Source organism: Notolepis coatsorum (assembly GCF_963971535.1).
Source record: "Notolepis coatsorum genome assembly, chromosome: 7".
Lineage (NCBI taxonomy): Eukaryota > Metazoa > Chordata > Actinopteri > Aulopiformes > Paralepididae > Notolepis > Notolepis coatsorum.
This window is the reverse complement of record NC_140171.1, coordinates 1,191,658-1,207,272: the sequence shown is the minus strand read 5'-3', so window position 1 is coordinate 1,207,272 and position 15,615 is coordinate 1,191,658. Positions and strand designations below refer to the sequence as shown.

Here is a 15,615-nt window from a genome sequence, read left to right as displayed (position 1 = left end):
GCCCCCAACCCACCCACCCACCCAACCCCACCCCACCTACCCAACCTCCTCCAATGTACAGTTTCTACGTCAAATGTATATACACTCTTTTTCTGGACACTTTTTGTATCACAAACAGTACTGTATTTGCAAATCTGATATGTCATAAATGTATAGATGTAGCAGTACTGTCTATCTGTATGTCGTGTGTGTCATATATGTTATGATGAATTGAAAATGGGGGACCCTGATGTAAACAAGACGAAAGTCTTTCTCTGGTCTGCATCCCCTTAACAATTGTATGTATTGAGCTGTACTGTACTGTACCCATTCTGCAATCTGTTAATAACGTTTTCAATCAATCAATCAATCAATCAATCATGTATGTCATATTATGTTATGATGAATTGAAAATGGGGGACCCTGATGTAAACAAGACGAAAGTCTTTCTCTGGTCTGCATCCCCTTAACAATTGTGTATATATTGAGCCGTACTGTATTGTGTACCCATTCTGCAATAGTTTTCAATCAATCAATCAAACCACAGGTGGAACGTCGTCCCGCCTCCTCTCTGCGCAGGCGTGTGAGCTGCACACAGAGCAGCAGCAGGCGGAGGCAGCGGATCACCGAGCGCCTCCCTCGCATCGAGATGAAAGCAGGTTAGCTACATGTAGCAGCAGCAGCTAACTAGCTTAGCTTAGCCGCCTGACTGTCTGCAGGGGAGATGATGGACCTGCTGGTGATGATGATCATGGTGGTGATGATGATGGAGCTGCAACAACAACGACGACCAGAGATAATAACAACAACGGCGTTAGTTTGTTGAATAGTTGAATAGTTAAGTGAGTACCTCTGAGCACCGAGGAGGGAGAGAACGGCACGATATGCAGTGAGTAACGACACTGAACTTGGGGGGCTCTCTCAGCTAGTCATCCCGCTAAAAGTTTGGGTCCAGGCCCAGCTAGCTAGCTAGCTCCCCAGCTAACTGGAGGCAGCATCCCCTCTGTGTGTGACACCAGGCAGGGTGGACAGATGAGATGACAACACTAGATGTGTGATCCTGGCCCAGTTATTCTGATGGTGTGTGTGTGTGATGTGTCTCTAGTCTCTACCCTTCAGACAGTTGGCTCCCCATGTATTTTGGTTGAGTGAGCTAGTAGCATTCGCTTTGCTAACCTGGCTACTACTACCCCTGTTGGCTTGCTAGCTAGCTGTAGCTACTACACAAGGTAATAAGATGCTATGCTTGTGTGTCTATTAATGAAGGTTAATGATGGAGAACATCTTAGAGAGAAGATGATAACAAAGCAGAAATGTGTCAGTTTCCTATGAATTGAAAATGGGGGACCCTGATGTAAACAAGACGAAAGTCTTTCTCTGGTCTGCATCCTGTATTGAGCTGTACTGTATTGTACCCCATTCTGCAATCTGTTAATAAAGTTTTCAATCAATCAGTTTCCTTTTTGAATACTAGTCTATATGGAGGAGATGCCACACTGGGGTGGTATATAAAGATGGATTATATGAATGACACAACACAGTTGATGGTTTGGTCTCCTCTGACGTTTCCCTCCATCTCACTATGAATTGAAAATGGGGGACCCTGATGTAAACAAGACGAAAGTCTTTCTCTGGTCTGCATCCCCTTATTAACAATTGTGTGTATTGAGCCGTACTGTATTGTACCCCATTCTGTAATCTGTTAATACAACGTTTTCATTCATTCATTCATCCACACTGGTATGGTATATAAAGATGGATTATATGAATGACAATCCCCTTGATCAACACAGTTGATGGTTTGGTCTCCTCCTGTCTTCTCTGAAGTTTCCCTCCTTGCCCCCCCCCCCCCCCCCCCCCAGGCCATGAAGCGGGTACGAGCTGAGCAGATCCAGTACACGGTGGCTCAGTACCTCAAGAGGAGGCAGTATGTGGACACGGAGAGCTCCGTGCTGAAGGGGGCCAGACTCTTCCAGTCGGCTGAGGAGATGGCTGCCAACCTCACGGGTGAGGAGATGGTGCAAATTGTGTTGATTTTCTGTTCTTTCTTTTTAGTCTCTGCAAATGATGGGATTACCGTACATTACGGGATTAATGAAATAATCTGCAACACGGGACATTGAAGGGCAACTCGCACATGAGCCAAAGTAGAATTCCCCAAACCCTTCCGTCACACATATGGGTGAATGATCACTGTTATGATTCATCTTATCCAAGTGAAGTACCCCCAAATAATCATAACTACCTACCTTAACCTATACTCTACTCATATATCACTGTATTGACAACCATGTACAATAACTGTTGTGAAGGGCCAGATTAAACCGAATATATATATTTATTATATATATATATTTAATTGTATTTGTATATTCTCTAATATTCCCTGATATCCCTTGTATATTCCTTGTACAATATGCATTGAATATCCATTCTAGCCTACTGAACATCCCATAATAGTCTCCATTCTACTATTGGTCGAGACCTTGGTGCCAGGCTGCCATACCCCCCAGACCCAGTTCAAACGTACCGCTCAACATGTACGAACAAGTCCTAGTTCCGCGTAGGAATCTGGCTACCGCACCACTAATGGGACTATTTGTTCATAGTGCGTATATATACTGCGCTACTAAAGTAGGACTTCCTTTTCAGTCCAGTTTCTTACCCTCCAATAGAGTGACAGACGTAAAGCCTCCCCGCGACGCCACGTGTGGGAGTAAGGCCAAGTTCGGCCTACCATCGGTATTGAGACATCGTGTATATTAATATTTGAATAGTCATATTTGGCACTATATCGTCGAGTTGGACGTAGTCTATTAAGCTAATAATAGTCTGTTAATATATAGTGCTTCGTGCGGTGAGAATACTACCGTAGTCAGTACCCCATCGTTTCGGGCAGAGAACTGGCTGCTTATCCAGGATGATCGACCCCATGTGAGATTGCACCCGAGGAGCCCCAGAGCCGACGAGCGAGCGAGTGGACCTGTATACCGGATTATTCTACCGACGACAGCCCGCCTTCCCAGGCACGGATTATGCTTTGTATACGTTGATTATTCCATGGATAAAGACCCCCGACACTGCCGTGTGTTGGAACCCCCCCCCCTGGAGAGGACGCAAGGTGAGGAGACGCTCTGCAAGACGAGGTCGCTTCACGTCTCTCCTCCGTGGACCGGAGGACGCCGGCCCACAAAGAGTCCATCTGCTTTCATCTGTGGTCCAAGGATCGCCGGCGCATTGAACGGCACTACAGTGGGTTCACCTGGGATACCCTTGGCCGGATGAGGCAGCCGGACTCTACCCCCCCCCCCTTCCTACTCCTGTCGGCTTACAAGCGACCGGATTAACCCCCCCCCTAGTGTATCCAGTCTATAATCATTAAAGTATCATTGCTGTTATTCCTTAACTATTCCAGGTCGTATATGTACCACCTGCGCCTTCAGAGATTGGACATTCTCTATTGATATACCGACGAATACTCTTGCCATAAAAGTGCATACTAATTCCCATTCATAAATGTGATTGATTTGATTAAGTGCTTGCTCTACACACCATCGCTGTGTAGAAATAAAGACCTATTTCTAATTCGTACATTTGTGTTGGATCCGTTTCATCTACGTGACAGTGTTCATCATAATATATTTATGCCGAGTACTGGGTGGCCGAATATTAAGTACAAAGGTAGTGGTAGTAAGTATCATATCTAGTAATACAGTCAGGGAATTGTACCCCTCAGTTACAATAACACTGTATGTATATATATTTATATATATATATATATATCCATATGAAGGTATCTGCATATATTCCTGTTTATATACCGATATCCATACCTACATACCTACACTGTACACACTATACTTACTATATCGATTCTACACTATATCTATCCCATACCTACTCTCTTATTAGTTATACCACTGGCCAGTATGGCTTACTACTAGCATAGTGTATTTATACTTCATCACTGTACATAATAATACTGTATATACGTTAGATTATTTATCATATTTACTCTGTAGCTTTGTTATATATATTCCATATACAGTATATATATATATATATATATTAGGGCTGACCCCTATTAGTCGACTAATCGGTCGAAAGAAGCCGTAGTCGACTAGCCAACCTCTTAGTCTAATCCAAAAATATATATATATATATATATATTTATAATTTTATTTAAATTTTTTTTTATCATTCTTTCCAAAAGAAAAGAGGCCTAGAAGCGTGGCTAACGCTAATGGCACGCATACCAGAGGCTAACTGCCTAAGAAAACAGGCACAGAGGCACTGAAAGAGGATTTCACCCATCTAATGAACACACTAGACTAGACAAATATCAAGATGTATCCATCAGTGGACCAATTGCATGCTTTTGCAGAGGACAAGAAGCCTTCAGTCGACTCCTTCAGACATTAAGCACCCCCCACAGCCCAAATGGAATGATAAAAAATAAATAAAAAACAAATATTAAAAATATACGTTTATTTTTAATTTTTTTTAGTCGACCAATAGTCGACTAACGGCAAATTTTGGCCAATCATAGTCGACCATCCAAATCCTTAGTCGGGGACAGCCCTAATATATATATATATATCACTTGTTACATGGTCATATTGTTAATGCACTGTTACCTTACACTCTGGTTGGATGCCAACCTCTTTACATTGCTGTACGATGACAATATATTTGAATCTAACATGAGGCGCCGTTTGATAAAACATTCTTTATACATCATTTATCTCGTTGAGTTTTTCTTCTAGTGAATTAAATAAGACATTATAAACTATTCCTCATTTTACTGGAAACATTTCAAGCACTTAACTTTGATGACCTCTGTCTCTCTCCCTCTCTGTCTCTCTCTCTCTGTCTCCCTCTCTGTCTCCCTCTCTGTCTCTCTCTCTGCCCTCTCTCTCTCTCTCTCTCTCTCTCTCTCTCTCTCTCTCTGTCTCTCTCTCTCACTATGTCTCTCTCTCACTCTCTCTGAGCAGTGCAGACAGAGTCAGGGTGTGTGAACATCGTTGCCGCAGCACCGACCCAGTCTGACCCTCAGCAGTACGAGATCCAGTTCTCCAGGCTACGCAGCTTCCTCTCCGGTACGTCAGACGTCCCCGTTGCATTATCGTTGTTGTTGTTCCTCTCTCCGGTACGTCAGACGTCCCCGTTGCATTATCGTTGTTGTTGTTCCTCTCTCCGGTACGTCAGACGTCCCCGTTGCATTATCGTTGTTGTTGTTCCTCTCTCCGGTACGTCAGACGTCCCCGTTGCATTATCGTTGTTGTTGTTCCTCTCTCCGGTACGTCAGACGTCCCCGTTGCATTATCGTTGTTGTTGTTCCTCTCTCCGGTACGTCAGACGTCCCCGTTGCACTATCGTTGCACCCCTTGGCTTAAAGCAGACCGTGCACTTCCCTCTCGGGTGAACGAGGCGCGTTGTGTGAAAGAATGACCCCGTTTGTTTAGTTTCCCCCTGTGGTTAGAGACGGGTATTGCTCGTCAAATAGTGTCGACCTTGAGTGCTACACTCTTAGTGCATAGTAGTATAGACATTAGCATGATGGGCAGTAGTAGTATAAGTATAGTAAGATAGACATATTAGCATGATAGGTAGTAGTATAAGTATAGTAGGGTAGACATATTAGCATGATAGGTAGTAGGGGTGGGGGGAAAAATCGATACGTAGTAGTATCGCGATACTTTGTGTGGCGATACTGTATCGATACAGGGACGCCAAGTATCGATATTTAATTATTCATAATTTTTTATTTCTTTTTAAAAAAAAATATAAAGAAGTTGCATTGTTAATATCGATACCTCTAATAGTACAGTAGTCCACACACGCACACGTGTGCATTCAGTTAAGTTGGAATATGACTGTAATACAAACAGTTCAGTTTGTCAGGTACATGCAACACAGATTACAGTGTTGACATCTGTCTGCTTGAGAAAATACCATGTTCTGCAATAAAAATGATTGAAGTGAGATGAACAGACTGAAGACTTTATTTTATTAGATAAAACATGTTGACAAAGTTTTACTTGGTTAGTTGAAAAAAGGTAATAAATGTAATTTGATTTAAAAAAAAAAATATATATATTTCTTTTGGAAAATCGCGATCTATTTAGTATCGCGATACTATCGTGACGCAAGTATCGCGATAGTATCGTATCGTGAGGTCTCTGGCGATTCCCACCCCTAATAGGTAGTAGTATAAGTATAGTAGGATAGACATACTAGCATGATTAGGTAGTAGTAAAAGTATAGTAGTGTAATGTATAGACATACTAGCATGATAGGTAGTAGTAGTATAAGGATAGAAACGGTAGTAGCACATAGACATTTACTATAATATCTATATAATATAATTAGGGATGCTCGATATTCGCTTTTTTACCTATACCGATATTGTCCAACTCTTAATTTCCGATACCGATATCAACCGATATCACATTTGAATGCCGATATCGGCCGATAATATCGGTAGGCCGATAATATCGGACATCATTTCTATAGAAATGTTTAAATTTTTTTTTTGGAAAACCGATACCGATATTTTCCGATATCACATTTTAATGCCGATATCGGCCGATAATATCGGACATCCCTAAATATAATATATATCGTTGCGCCCCTGTGCTTCCCTCTCTCGGGTGAACGAGGCGGCCCGTTGCGTCGTGTGACGGCCGTGTGTCTTGTCCCCCGGTGGTCCAGAGACGGAGCTGCCGTGGGCCAAGGAGGTGAGCGGCCTGCTCTACCCGCTCTTCGTCTACCTCCACCTGGACATGGTGCGCTGCGGCCTGAAGGGCGCGGTGGACGGCTTCTACGGCCGCTTCCACGGCGCCTTCCTGCAGGACGCGGAGCAGCGCGCCACCGTGGAGCTCCTGCGCCACGTGCTCACGCTGCAGGACGCCACGGCCAGCCCGCGCCTCGCCGCCCTGCTGGAGCACAAGTACGTGGTGCACTTCTCGGAGCCGGCGCACAGCTACCTGCTGCGCTACCTGCAGAGCGAGGACAACGGCGCCCTCTGCAGGGCCCTCAGCGCCCACGTGCAGGTAGGGGATGGGAATCATCGAGAACCGGTTCCCAATTGTCTGATTCCTGGAATCGCATGCCTCCGTGTGACTTATCGCTTCCTCTTATCGATGCCACGTTTTTCCCCGACAGTTGCAGCATTTTAAAACAATGGATTTACTGTATTAGTTACTTAGTTATGTGTCCGTTGTGTTTTTTTTTACTTTTTTAACCTTTTATTTATACAGGTAGGTTATTGATAACGAATTCTCTTTTGCAACAACGACCTGTTGAATGCAACTACAGTTCAATAGATTAAATTAGTTTAAGAGAATCTCAAATACATAATTTTATTTAAGTGTATAGTTAATTATATTACATTTTTTTTTACAGTTTTTGTATTTTTCTGACATGGGGGCTTAGTTCTGTTGCATTTCCAATTTATTTATTAAAATTATAAATGTAGCAGGAATCGATAAAGAATCGATAATGAATCGTATCGATAATTCAGTTCAGTTCAGAGTTTTTATTTGCCACATGGAATCATACAATCATAGTTTCTTCATTACACAATCATAATTATCATTCCATGGTCAAAAGGAGCAGGAAGAAGAATAAATCTTCTGCCCTGCCCCTTATTCCTAAACTAACAAGTATTTACTTAATGGTCGCCGTACAACCTAATTTACACAAATAATCATTTATACCATTATAAAAAAAACACACAATCCACAGTTAAACAAGAAAAAATTAAATAATAATAATAATGATAAAGAATAAAAGAGAGAGAAAAAAATAAAATAAAAAATCTCACTATTCAGATCACATTTGATTTTCATACTGACTAAATTTTTTATTTTTTTTTATTTTTTTGAATTGTAAAAAATAATGGAATCGTATCGATAAAACCTGATCACTTCCCCTCCCGACCTGCAGGTGGAGGTCACCGCGTCGCAGCGCACCGACTACCAGCTCTACGGCGGGGCCGGCGTCACCGCCGCCGGCCCCGACTCCTCCTCCACCCCGTCCTGGGCGGTGGGCGTCGACGGGGCGGAGGCCGCCGCGGAGGAGGAGGGGGGCGCGGCGGCGGCGGCCGCGGGGGAAGGGGGGGTGGAGGTCCCCGCGGGGGCCCCGCAGAGCGAGGCGGCCCTGGAGGCGCTGCGGGACTGCGTCAGGAAGGTGCGCGAGGGGCCGCCGTCGCTCACCACCGTCTGCTTCTACGCCTTCCACCACACGGAGCAGCTGCTGAACACGGCCGAGGTGTCCGCCGACAGCCGGCTGCTGGCCGCCGGGTTCGACAGCTCGGCGGTGAAGCTGTGGAGCCTCCGCGCCCGCAAGCTGAGGGCCAAGCCGCACCCCGCCGACGTGTCTCTGATCCGCCTGGCCTGCGACCTGCTGGAGGACGACGTGAGTGCATCTTTCTTTCTAGTCGCTCTTTCTAGTCACATGTGTCCCTCTGGAGGACGACGTGAGTCAGTGCATCTTTCTAGTAGGCCTGGGCGATAAAACGATAACGATAATTATCGCGGTATATTTGAATAATCGATAATAAAAATAATAGACAATACATTTTTTTTATTTAAATTGTAAAAGTATTAAAAGCAACAGGGCAGCTTTAAAAATTTAAATATCGATAATTAGCGATATCGAACGATATGCTAAATGTTATCGTGATATATCGTGATAAAATGTTTGCCCATATCGCCCAGCCCTACTTTCTAGTCAAGTCTTTCTAGTCACATGTCCCTCTGGAGGATGACGTGAGTCAGTGCATCTTTCTGGTCGAAGGTAATTACGTGTTCAGTAAAAGTTAGGGATGGGTACCTTTCACATTTGAACCGGTACCTGTGAATCGATACCGGTACCCAACGGTACCTTTTTTCGGTACTTTAGTCTCAAGAAATTTAATTTACCTACCTCAGTCGAAAAAAAAAAAATCCAAACTTCAAATAACTACAATTTCGACAGTTTCCGGCTTGTCATTGCTCCGACTGCTTTGTTGTTGAATCAAGTCAAATCCTAGGTAAGCATATATTGTGCGTGTGAACGTTGACACAAAAAGAAAAAAGTAAAAAAAAAGAAAAAATCAATAAAAAAAAATTATTTTTTTTTTATTTTTTTTTTGGTTTCTCACTTGATTCGATACTCGGTAGTACCGACGTGTTTCGGTTCGGTACCTCAAAAGTACCGAATTCGGTACCCATCCCTAGTAAAAGTAGCGAGGAGACGTTCGTACTATTTAGACTAAGATCCGACTCGTGGAAAGAATCTGAGCAGCTTTGCAGCGCAGAGTGGCTCGCTGTTGTTTTTAGCTGAACGCTTTTATCCAAAGTGACTTATTAGTTCTGTACAAACAAGGGCACAACTCCGGCAGCTCAGGGTATCAGTGGTATTGTTCATCTAGCAGTGTTGAACTTGAGTAGTAGTATAGACATAGCATATAGAGGGTAGTAGTATACGAATAGGAGGGGTGACAGACAGTGGCTCAGTCTCTAGAGCAGTCGTCTGGCAATCGGAAGGTTTCCCGTTTGATTCCCGGGGGCAGCGTGTCGAAGTGTCCTTGAGCAAGACACTTAACCCCTAACTGCTCCCGATGAGCAGGTTGGCACCTCGCACGGTCGCCTCCGCCGCCGGTGAGTCAATGTGTGGGTGAATGTGAGGAACAAAATTGTAAAGCGCTTTGGATAAAAGCTGCTATATAAATGCAGCCATTTAACAGTAGTAGTACATAGTAGGGCTGCAGCACGATTCTTGCTCAAATGTGAATCACGATTTTTCTCTCAAGAATTGAGATCACGATTCTCTCACACGATGATTATTTTTTCAATAAAATTATTTATTGCACTCTTTCTTTTTTTTTTTAAACTTTGGCCATTCCCCTGGCTCTTTTTTGCGTTTATCGCATTTATTCTGGTCAAGGATGACCGACAGAAACAGGCTGAAAGGGTTCAGATGGGGGGGAAGACACTCTGAGAAAGGCACGGCTGCAGTCCGGGATTCGAACTCGCTAAACCCCAGATCCGTGACGAGCACGGTTGTCCCCGGCGCCGAAATAGCGCTCGAGGTACGTGGTGAGCTACTGGAGCTCCCCTATTGCACTCTTTCTTAAACAGACAACATAACATATATCAAAGTGCTTGACTTAAACTTAAGTCTCTTGTAACATTACATACAAAATAACGCAAGTCAGAATCGTCGTCATTTAAAAAAGTAAAAAAAGAAAAGAAAATATATTTATTAAAGAATATCGTCATGGGCGCCCCAGTGGCACATACCATAGTGCCCCGCGCACCTACGCGGCCGACCCGGGTTCGATCCCAGCTCCCGTCGTTATTTGTCGCATGTCTCCCCCACCTCTCCTCCTGTTCGCCCTCTCCTCTGTCGGTCCTGCGTGACCAATAAAGCTGTAAAAATGCTATAAAAAAAAATATAGTCACGGGCGCCCCAGTGGCGAACCACATAACACGCTGAGTCGCGGCACGGCCGACCCGGGTTCGATTCCCGGACCCATCGTTATTTGCCGATAACGTCTTCCCCCCCCCCCACTCGGTCTCCCGTTCCTCCTCTCTCTCTCTCTCTCTCTACTAGTAGCAAAAAGCGATAAACGCTAAAAAATAAATCTTTAAAAAAAAGAATATCGTCATAATTTAGAAATGAGATTGCCATAGGTCTATGAATCGAGATCGTGATTTTATTTTGCTGAATTGTGCAGCCCTAGTACACAGTGCTAAGGTACGTAATAGTAAATCATTCCGAATGTCTCTAATTAATAAATAAATTAATAACTTCTCCCCCCAGACGGACGAGGAGGACGGCAGCGAGATCAAGACGCTGCGCGCCCACAGCGGCCCCGTGTTCCGCACGGCCTTCCTGACGGACGGCTCCGGCCTGCTCTCCTGCTCCGAGGACACCTCGGTGCGCTACTGGGACCTGGGCACCTTCGCCAACACGGCGCTCTACCAGGGCCACGCCTACCCGGTGTGGGACGTGGACGTGAGCCCGTGCAGCCTCTACTTCGCCAGCGCCTCGCACGACCGCAGCGCGCGCCTCTGGACCTTCTCGCGCACCTACCCGCTGCGCCTGTACGCCGGCCACCTGGCGGACGTGGATTGCGTCAAGTTCCACCCCAACTCCAACTACCTGGCGTCGGGCAGCGCCGACAAGACGGTGCGCCTGTGGAGCACCCAGCAGGGGGCGACGGTGCGCCTGTTCACGGGCCACCGGGGCCCCGTGTCATCGCTGGCCTTCTCGCCCGACGGCAAGTACCTGGCGTCGGCGGGCGAGGACCAGCGGGTGAAGCTGTGGGACCTGTCGTCGGGCACGCTGTACAAGGACCTGCGGGGCCACACGGACGCCGTGCGCGGCCTGTCCTTCAGCCCCGACAGCAGCCTGGTGGCGTCGGCCTCCGTGGACAACACGGTCCGCGTGTGGGACGTCCGCAACGCCCACGCTGCCCCCCACGGCGGCGGGACCACCCCCCCCGCCGCCGACGGCTCGTCCGCCGAGCTGGTGGGGCTTTACACCGGGAACACGGGCAACCTGCTCAGCGTCCAGTTCATGGCCTGCAACCTGCTGCTGGTGACCGGCACGGCGCAGGAGAAGACGGAACAGTAGTCGCCGTCACCGCCGCCGCCACGCGGTACTCCCTTCGGTCCCCGGGGGGGGGGGGAGCTTCGCATCGAGGTCAAAAAGGTCACTTGCCGTGCAGGTCACCGTGCGCTCGCTACTACCGGCGTCTCCTCGCGTCGCCGCTTCTCGTGGGGAAAGCGCGCTTCTTCGGTGTCATCATCGCCACTTCTGCTTCTTCTGACGGAGAGAGAGTTTGTAGTCGAGATAATCACTCGTAGGAAAAGTATTATTTCTGTTTTTTGTTTTTCTAGATACCAGAGAGAGGCGGCAGCGCCGGACGTCTCAGAGATTCTGTCTCGGCCAATCGCACCTCGGTATGAGTGGGGCGATTTGAAAAGGGGGCACTTCACCAGAAAAAAACAATGCTGCACATGATATCACACATTTTCGTTTGGCTGTTATTGAGAGTAAAGGAGTTTGAACGTGGCCACCACACCAGTGATTATGGTAGAAAAAGGGGGTAACCACTGCGCTCAGACAGGTGCGTAGTCCAACATTAATTATGCAAAAAAGGAGGTAGGGACCGCACTCGGAATATCGTTGTTTTTATTTTCAATTTGTTAAAGGGCACAAAACGTTTTCAGCCATCCGGCACACTGATGAAGGCCGGATGGCTGAAAACGTTTTGTGCCCTTTAACAAATTGAAAATAAAAACAACGATATTCCGAGTGCGGTCCCTACCTCCTTTTTTGCACCACACCAGTGATGTCATCAGACGGGGACACTGAATCCCCGTGTCGCGTTAATTACAGCTCAATGAAACGACGAGGTAGCGGCTCCCTATAAGACGAGGCGTTGCTTATGTTATGTTTTCATCTACAATCATTTCACGGAGCTGTAATTAACACGACGCAAGGATTCAATGTCCCCCGATGACATCACTGGTGGCCACGTTCAAACTCATTTACCCTCGATAACTGTCAAACTAAATGAATGTGTGCGAAGAGGTTTAGAGTTATTGGACGTGTGTGAGATTATGTGCAAAATAACTGCATTGTTTTTTGGTGTAGTGCCCCTTTTCAAGGGTTATTATGGTCTGGTGTCTTGCTGGTCAACAACTGTTCTACACCCATCTACGAAAAGCGCTTATACATGTAACCATCACATTACACACGGAACCTTTATATAGTTCTCAGTCTTCCAACATGGCTGCCTGCAACATGTACTGTACTGTACCGTACAAAGCGATGGAAGAGAGACGGCGGCTGCTAGGTGTTGATTGATATGTGAGGAATGTGTCAACAAAAAGGAGGATCTTTGTTAACAAGTCACAGTAAAACAGTTAGGGCCGTCTTAAATACTTCGAAGCTTCGTTCGATGGGCATGGGATTCGAATATGAAAAAAAAAAATCTAATATATAAAAATAAAATAAAAACTATATATATATTTTTTGCTAAATCAACTCTGCCTCTCTTTGTTAACTACAACAAGCAATGCTGTTTGTTATTTAAGATGAGGTCGGACTCGGCACTGACAGATTTGTGTTCATTGTGCTGCTTTTATAAAGCCTCAAATGACGGCTTACAATATTTCATGAAAGCAAAGTGTTTTGTTTGTCTAAGATTTTAAAAGGTTTAAACTTTACAGCACTGGCAAAGTTGAACAAAGTGCTGTACAAGTCCCACAACATAAAAAAAATTAAATTTATTTATTAAAAATTTATTATTCCAAAAAGATTATTCCAATTCCTGATCGCCATTCCAAATATCGATCGCGTTTATTGATTCAGCGCTGGGTACTGTAAATATGTATTCCACATTGTCTTGCGGCTCTGCGATCACTTTGGTCTCTTCAGATGGCTTGACGGAAAAGTAAAATGAGGAAACTGGACCCCCCCCCCCCCCCCCCCCATCAGTCTAATCCAATGGGGTGCAGTACCACAGGGAGAGACGATAGGGGGCGGTATTTTCCCAATGGAGCTCAGAGAGAGTCTGCAGCACTAGCGTGAGGCTCGATTGATGAAATATGAATTCAAATCGCTAATAAAAAAAAATACGACAAACAACCGCTCTATATACCGTTGCTGGCGACAAAAAGCGTCCATGGCACTCAAAGTGTTAACAAGTGCCCCAATGAGTGATTAGGAGCGATTTTGGTAAACTATGTACCCAAAAAAAAAAACTCACCACATTTCCATTTCCTCTTCCTCATTGACTTCAATTAATTCTGCGTTTTTTTCTCTTCCAGTATTCACTCGTGACTTTTCACCTAGATCCCTGATTCGCACATCCCCACCTGTGGTATCATTGGAAAGCCACACTCATTGGCTACAACCCTGTCCAATAATTTCAGAGATCGTCAAATGATTGACGGAGCTAGCGTCCCGGGAGTCAGGGGTGGTAATCTGACTCTGCCGTGTACAATGGCGCACGCCTCGCATATCGGCATGTAACTCGGCGCACCAACCGACCTGTAGGAGTCGCTGTTCACAACGTCCGATCCCCACCCACCGGCTTTCCCACCCCCTAACACTGCCAATTGTATTAGTATGAACGACCAGCCAAGCCGGAAGCAACGCCGAGAGCTGGGCTCGAACCCAGCATCTCCTGTGTTAGTGGCGAGCGCCTTGTCCACTGCGCCACTTAGCCGCCTATAGGCCTTTAATTCTATATATATATATATATTGTATTAAAAAGAAAATGCACACCGAGCCGCTAGAGGTGGTCAAAGTGGCGCATCGCGCCGGTGGGCAAATCGTCCTCAAGAGGGCGCCGGTGCACGTTATGAACAGTATGGACTCGGACCGTCATTTTGGGGTCATTGGACAAAAGGTATTGAGATATTAATTTCTTCTCTTACATTAGTTAACATGTCGTGTGAGACGTGTCTCCTGGTATCGGAAACTCTTCGACGCCGATATTCCATCAGTGCAGCCCTAGTTACCGTGGTTACAGGCCGCCATGTTGGAAGGAAGGAGAACTACACAAACATTCCGTGCAGAGACTCTTGCGGTCTACCCAGAGTCCTCGGCGTGACTTTGTGTGTTTACGTTACGCCGGGTAGACGACGCTGAGTCACGTCTGACGTGACCGAGTGGGAGTAGAGGTGTTTCACTGTACGCCAGCAGCTGGTAAAGGAGATGTACGAGATCCGGCGCTTGAAAGCCGCGCGTACTGAAGCCACTGGGACGAGCTCTCGTGTTGAGCAGAAACAAAATGTGTAAATAGCCCCCCCCTTTTTTTTTAAGAAGTTTCTAAAAAAAGATGGCCGTATTCTCCGCACTGTTCCGCGCTAGTAGCATTATTTGTACTATGCGAGGAAGAAAAAGAAAAAAAGTGTAAATATATTTTTGTAATGTCTCGGATACTTTTGTTTTTTGTATTTCGGGAGAGATTTCTAGCCTCCTGGCGCGTGTGTTTCTATGTGGGTGAAAAGAGTTATTCAGTTTATTTGGTCTTCCTTGTTCCACTTCATATCATTATGGCTGCTCCGATTCAGCGACATTGTTTCAGTTTTTTTTGCAACATTGTTTCAGTTTTCCTTTTTATTTCGATTATAATTTCAGTTGGTTCCCACGTGAACTCTTATTATAACTTCAGTTGGTTCGGTTCCCACGTAGACTCGATTTGGCTAAATGATCAGACAGGATGTTGTCCATTTTGTTGACCTGAACATGAAGCGATTATGCTTTTGATCCATCGTGTAGATCATGATCAAAAAATAAATAATGTTTTATTTGAACTTTATGTGCTTCACTAACTTGTTTCAAAGTGGCAATCCTGAAGATCCTCGTTCTTGTTTATTTTGGTGACATTTAGTGGTCATTGCCGTTCTAGTTTTGCACTGTATTGACTTGATTTCCATCAAAAAAATCCATACCAACTAGTAACTAGTTAATCTTCTATTGATTGCTGCTTGTGATGTAAAACGCATCACTTCGGTTCCTGCTGGTTATGTAAAACGCATCACTTCCTGCTGCTGCTGGTTATGTAAAACGCATCACTTCCTGTTGCTGCTGGTGATGTAAAACGCATCACTTCCTGCTGCTGCT

At 45.4% G+C, this 15,615-nt stretch overlaps 1 protein-coding gene across 2 annotated transcripts; it reads left to right on the top strand.

The window, feature by feature from the left end:
- The first annotated feature begins 705 nt into the window (after nt 1-705).
- On the top strand, nt 706-11,652 carry taf5l (TAF5-like RNA polymerase II, p300/CBP-associated factor (PCAF)-associated factor). Of its 2 annotated transcripts, none has more exons than XM_084318594.1 (6): nt 706-821; nt 1,842-1,986; nt 4,974-5,078; nt 6,694-7,034; nt 7,930-8,400; nt 10,792-11,652. In XM_084318594.1, the coding sequence occupies exons 2-6, from the start codon at nt 1,845-1,847 to the stop codon at nt 11,605-11,607; spliced, it is 1,875 nt and encodes a 624-aa protein (XP_084174720.1). In that variant the 5' UTR covers nt 706-821; nt 1,842-1,844; the 3' UTR covers nt 11,608-11,652. The 2 variants fall into 2 exon arrangements, with proteins under 2 accessions (XP_084174720.1, XP_084174719.1); XM_084318593.1 differs by having other exon boundaries at nt 714-868.
- The last annotated feature ends 3,963 nt before the right edge of the window (nt 11,653-15,615 follow it).

Bases quoted from the DNA above. Each gene is read 5' to 3' on its own strand.
- taf5l (XM_084318594.1), top strand. From the start codon at position 1,845: ATGAAGCGGGTACGAGCTGAGCAGATCCAGTACACGGTGGCTCAGTAC. The intron at 1,987-4,973 runs GTGAGGAGATGG...CTCTCTGAGCAG, and splicing joins GATGGCTGCCAACCTCACGG to TGCAGACAGAGTCAGGGTGT. The intron at 8,401-10,791 runs GTGAGTGCATCT...TTCTCCCCCCAG, and splicing joins GCGACCTGCTGGAGGACGAC to ACGGACGAGGAGGACGGCAG.